At 52.6% G+C, this 5,121-nt stretch overlaps 1 protein-coding gene across 1 annotated transcript; it reads left to right on the plus strand.

Annotated features, from left to right (window-relative positions):
• The first annotated feature begins 721 nt into the window (after positions 1–721).
• P2RY6 (pyrimidinergic receptor P2Y6) lies at positions 722–3,510 on the plus strand. Its single transcript, XM_057695023.1, has 3 exons — positions 722–780; positions 1,399–1,460; positions 2,134–3,510. Exons 2-3 carry the CDS (start codon positions 1,441–1,443, stop codon positions 3,152–3,154), a joined length of 1,041 nt encoding a protein of 346 aa, XP_057551006.1. The 5' UTR covers positions 722–780; positions 1,399–1,440; the 3' UTR covers positions 3,155–3,510.
• The last annotated feature ends 1,611 nt before the right edge of the window (positions 3,511–5,121 follow it).

Genomic DNA, 5,121 nt, shown 5'->3' on the forward strand with positions numbered 1-5,121 from the left:
CATCAAAATCAAATTTTAAGTTAGGAGAAATTAGCTTGAGGAGTCACCTTTTGCTCTAATTAACTTTTAAAAATCTTATAACTTTATTTAGCAGGTATATTCACATTAAGAATAGCTCACCTTGTACCAGGGGATGGGGGGGGGCGGCGGAATAAATTGGGAGATTGGAATTGACATATACACACTACTATATGTAAAATAGATAACTAATAAGGACCTATTGTACAGCACAGGGAACTCTACTCAGTACTCTGTAATGACCTACATGGGAAAAGAATTTTAAAAAAGAGTGGACATATGTATATGTATAACTGATTCACTTTGCTGTACACCTGAAACTAACACAACATTGTAAATCAACTATATTCCAATAACAATTAAAAAAAAAAAAGAATAGCTCACCTTGCCCTGTGCTAGGCACTGATCCTCACAACAACCCTCTGAGGCAGGGACTATATTGTCCCATTTTATAGTTGGGGAAGCCAAGCACAAGGGTTCAGTAATGGGCCTAAGGCCACACGGCTTACATGTGGCAGAGCTGGGATTTGAACCCTGGGCATCTGCGCCAGAGCCCATATAGTCAGCTTCAACCCACTATCACCCTCTGAGTGCATTCGCAAGACTTCATGTTTTTTTCTGGGCCTCAGTTTTTCCCATCTGTAAAATAGGGAGAGGGGATGATCTGACTCATTATCCCAAAGGCTTTCCTTTACAGGACTATTGGATTTAAGTTGTGAATTCTCTCTGGACACCAATAAGTATGGAAATGCCAGTTGGGAGGTGAGTATCAACAAGTCAGACTGACCCCACCAGGGAAACTCTTAAGGCATTTGTGCTGCTGGGTCCCCCAAAACCCACCCTGAAGGGATGAGTGGAAGGACGAGATGTAGGATAAAATGGCATGGCATGGCATGGCATGGCATTTATTAAGCACCTACTGCATATCAGGTCTATGACGGTTATACTGATAAGGACACAGGCCCAGAAAAGGCAAGCAACATCCCCTTTGTAGAATGGCATAGAGGTAGGGGAGCCAGGATTTAAATCAGGCCTGCTCAGCTCTGAAGCTAGGTTTATAACCTCTTTACTTCATGTCCATGGGTCACACTAAGTTGCCTCCTCTTAGTCAGGCGGTTGGGTTCTGTTTCTGGCTCTGCTTCTAACTCACTAAGATTGAGCAGTCAGTGCCCCTCACTGTGCCTGAATTTCCCTCTCTGCAAAGTAGCTGTAGACGTGGTTGGTCTCCCAGCCATTTGTCTTCAGGGGAAGCGGTTTTCACTCTTACCACCAGGGGGCACTGTGTCTTTCATGGCTCTGCCAGACCTACGTTTGTAGCCAAAAGTCCAGGGGGAAGGACTTAGTGAACTTCTAAATCACCTCCTTCCTCCCATTTTACAGATAAGAAGACTGCAGCCAAAAGAAGGACCATGGCTTTGGAAGATGGAGTCCAGGCTGAGGAGGTGGGCACTGTCCTTAGCTCTGAAGTGTAGACATTCTGCTCATGTTGATTGATTAATTACTGGGGCCTTCCCTGCCCTGGGCCCCAGTTTGGTCTCTCAGATACAGAGAGGCACCAGACCTGGCACTTCTTCTCAGGAGCTTCCAGTCTGTGGAGAAGAGATAGACAGGCAGGCCCACCATGAGCACAATCTCCAGGGAGCCCAGGGAAGCCCTACATAGCATGATTTAGTGCCTCTAGCCTCATGACATCCTGAGAGATGGGTGCATTATTCCCCCATTTTCCAGATGGGAAAACTGAGACTCAGATAAGGTATATCATATCACTCGCCCAAGGTCACATAGCTAGTAAGTAGCAGAGCTGGGATTTAAACCAAAGTCTGTCAATCTCCACTTACAGAGGAGAAAATTGAATAGGGTTTTGAACGATGAATAGAAATTCACCAAGAAGTTTGGTAGGAAGTTAATATTATAGAAAGAAAGTGCATTGGATTTCTCCCAAGCTTGAGCTTTATTGTATTCCAGGTTTCCTTAAAGTGAGGGCTATGGGGGGCTTCTGTGGGGTGGTGAACATCAGAGACGGTTCAGATGGGGAGATCAAGGCCCGAGATGGACAGGGGTCTACTGGGTGATCAATGAGTACAGCCGCTGACAGATTGCGTGTTGCTTCCCCAGCCTCTCCGGATGTAGGAAGCCTGGTCGAACAGCCATGGAATGGGACAATGGCACAGGCCAGGCCCTGGGCTTGCCGCGCAACACCTGCATCTACCAAGAGAACTATAAGCGACTACTGCTGCCACCTGTGTACTCGGTGGTGCTGGTAGCTGGCCTGCCACTGAACGCCTGTGTCATTGCCCAGATTTGCACATCCCGCCGGACCCTGACCCGCACGGCCGTGTACACCCTGAACCTGGCCCTAGCAGACCTACTGTACGCCTGCTCCCTGCCCCTGCTCATCTACAACTATGCCCGAGGTGACCACTGGCCCTTCGGAGACTTCACCTGCCGCCTGGTCCGCTTCCTCTTCTATGCCAACCTACATGGCAGCATCCTCTTTCTTACCTGCATCAGCTTCCAGCGTTACCTAGGAATCTGCCACCCCCTGGCCCCCTGGCACAAGCGTGGGGGCCGCCGGGCTGCCTGGCTAGTGTGTGGGGCTGTATGGCTGGCTGTGATGACCCAGTGCCTGCCCACAGCCTTCTTTGCTGCCACAGGCATCCTGCGTAACCGCACGGTCTGCTATGACCTGAGCCCGCCCTCCCTGGCCACCCACTACATGCCCTATGGCATGGCCCTCACAGTCATTGGCTTCCTGCTGCCCTTTATTGCCCTGCTGGCCTGCTACTGCTGCCTGGCCCGTCGTCTGTGCCGCCAGGACGGCCCAGCAGGGCCTGTGGCCCAGGAGCGGCGTGGCAAGGCAGCCCGCATGGCCGTGGTGGTGGCAGCTGCCTTTGCCATCAGCTTCCTGCCTTTCCACATCACCAAGACAACCTACCTGGCAGTGCGCTCTACGCCTGGCATCTCCTGCCCTGTGATGGAGGCCTTTGCAGCTGCCTACAAGGTCACGCGGCCCTTCGCCAGTGCCAACAGTGTCCTGGACCCCATCCTCTTCTTCTTTACCCAGAAGAAGTTCCGCCGGCGGCCACATGAGATGCTACAGAAACTTACAGCCAAGTGGCAGCGACAGGGTCGCTGATTCCACTGGGACAGGACACGTGGGGTCTGGGCAACCATTGTGTTTGCCACTGTGGCTGGGATACAGAAGCCCCATCAGCCCCAAACCATGCAGAGAATTAGAGCTTAGCTCAGCTGAGCATGGAGTCAGGCCCCCCCAGACCCCAAAATTTCACCAACAACTATTTATTAAGCCCTTTCTCTGAACCAGGCCCTGTGGGTACAGAGAGAGACAAGCCTGGGCCTGGTTCTCAAGAAGGTCCCAAGAAGCCATGGAGAGTTGGGGAAGCCATGTTAAGCTGCTCACAAAAATATAGTACGACACGTACTGTAATTGAGGAATATGCTGCATACTTTGGAGTCACCAGTAAAGGGAGTAAGAGAAGATGGGAGGGGGAAGTGAGAGCTTCTGGGAAGGGCCATTTGAGCTGGGTTTTGAGGGATGATTATGAGCTCTCTGGGGGATGTGCTATGTTCTATTCATTTAGCAAACCTTTAGTGACACCTTGTGTCTGGGCCTGGGTTGGTTCTGGGGCCCCAGAAAAACCAGCTCGCCCTGCTCCATACAGGCTCTCAACTGCTGGGGGTACAGATACTGACAGTCATATCAAGGCTGTGACAGAGGGAAGAATGGCTGGGGGAAGGGGTGCCCAGAGGATGCCCATGACCCAGTCCAAGGAGTCAGGAAAGATCTCTCTAACAGTGGTAGGGGAGGGGGCATCAGAACCAGAAGTTGAAGGCTGAGTGGGAGCTCTGCCAACACAAGTGGGGAGCACGTTGGTGCAGCCTGGGCCAGCCCGTGCTAGGCTCTGCCCTGGGGAAGACAGGCAGAGAGCTGGGGTGGAGGGCATGTGGCCTCCTGTGTGTGAAAGCTGAGAAAACAAGAGCCGTTCCATGGCCACCCTCCAGACAAGGACAAGAGTGGGCCAGAGGCTCCAGGCTGTGGGGGTTCAGTAGCAGGAGGAATCAGGGATGGCATTTTAGAAGGGCTGGGGCTTGAGCTGTGGAGGAATCCAAAAGGCAGAGTGGAGGAGGCTGCCCCTGCTGGAAGGCGCTGTGTCTACCAAACCTGGAGGCAGAGATGCGCTGAGCCTGGCCTTAAAGCAACAGTTGAGTTTCCGTTAAGCCCGGGGTTTGGGTGTGTGGGCGGGGGGTGGCAAGAAGCAGCCCTGAGTGGGACTAGGACATTAAATTCCAGGAAGAGCTTCAGATCCCACCTCTCCTCCACTCACCTCTCCAAACGTGCCTCTTTCAGGCTCGGGTATCCTTGGTGCCTGGGGACACCTCCTCCAGGGTCCCCACGTGAGGGGAAACAACCCTTCAATGTTGCTTCACTCTTAAAGGAGAAGTCAGCAGCTTGAGGAGACCCAGAGCCATTGGATGGCTGCTACATTAAGGTCTCGTAGCCAGAAGCCTGCAGTGTGGCCCCATGAGAGACTGCTGCTTCTAGGTTCCACCCCTGCCCTCTCATCTCCATCATTCTGGCCTGTGGGTACCTGGAAGGCTGCCTGGAGGCCATCTCATATGGCAGCACTGCAAACAGAGCTAAGCCTTAAAAAGCCTTGGAGAGGCATCTCCACCGAAGGTCCCCGAGGAGGCAGCAAAAGAGAATTTCACCACGCAAAGCCCTTGCGCATCCTCTTCGCCTGCTCTCCCCCTGCTCGCGTCTCTTTCAGCCACTCCTCTGCCGCTCCTCATCCTCCCTGCTCCTGTCCTCATCTCCACACACACCCCGCCCCATCCCCACCCACTACTCCTCCTTCGTTCCTTATTCCCTCCTCCCAGATCTGAGTTTTCCTCCTGTAGAACAATCTGGCCGGCCCATGGCCTCCAGTGTACCACACAGACCTGGTACTGCCAGAAGCAGCCGTGGCAAAGGGAGTCTTCCACCTTAGAATGTAGAGCAGGGAGAGGGAAGGGCAGAGGGACAAGGCAGGGAGGGGAAGGACTGTATAACTTCTTCAGTATTTTTCTTTTAGCCCTGCCTAA

Source organism: Hippopotamus amphibius, chromosome 9 (assembly GCF_030028045.1).
Source record: "Hippopotamus amphibius kiboko isolate mHipAmp2 chromosome 9, mHipAmp2.hap2, whole genome shotgun sequence".
NCBI classification, from domain to species: Eukaryota; Metazoa; Chordata; class Mammalia; order Artiodactyla; family Hippopotamidae; genus Hippopotamus; species Hippopotamus amphibius.

Bases quoted from the DNA above. Each gene is read 5' to 3' on its own strand.
- P2RY6 (XM_057695023.1), top strand. From the start codon at position 1,441: ATGGAGTCCAGGCTGAGGAG. The intron at 1,461-2,133 runs GTGGGCACTGTC...TTGCTTCCCCAG, and splicing joins ATGGAGTCCAGGCTGAGGAG to CCTCTCCGGATGTAGGAAGC.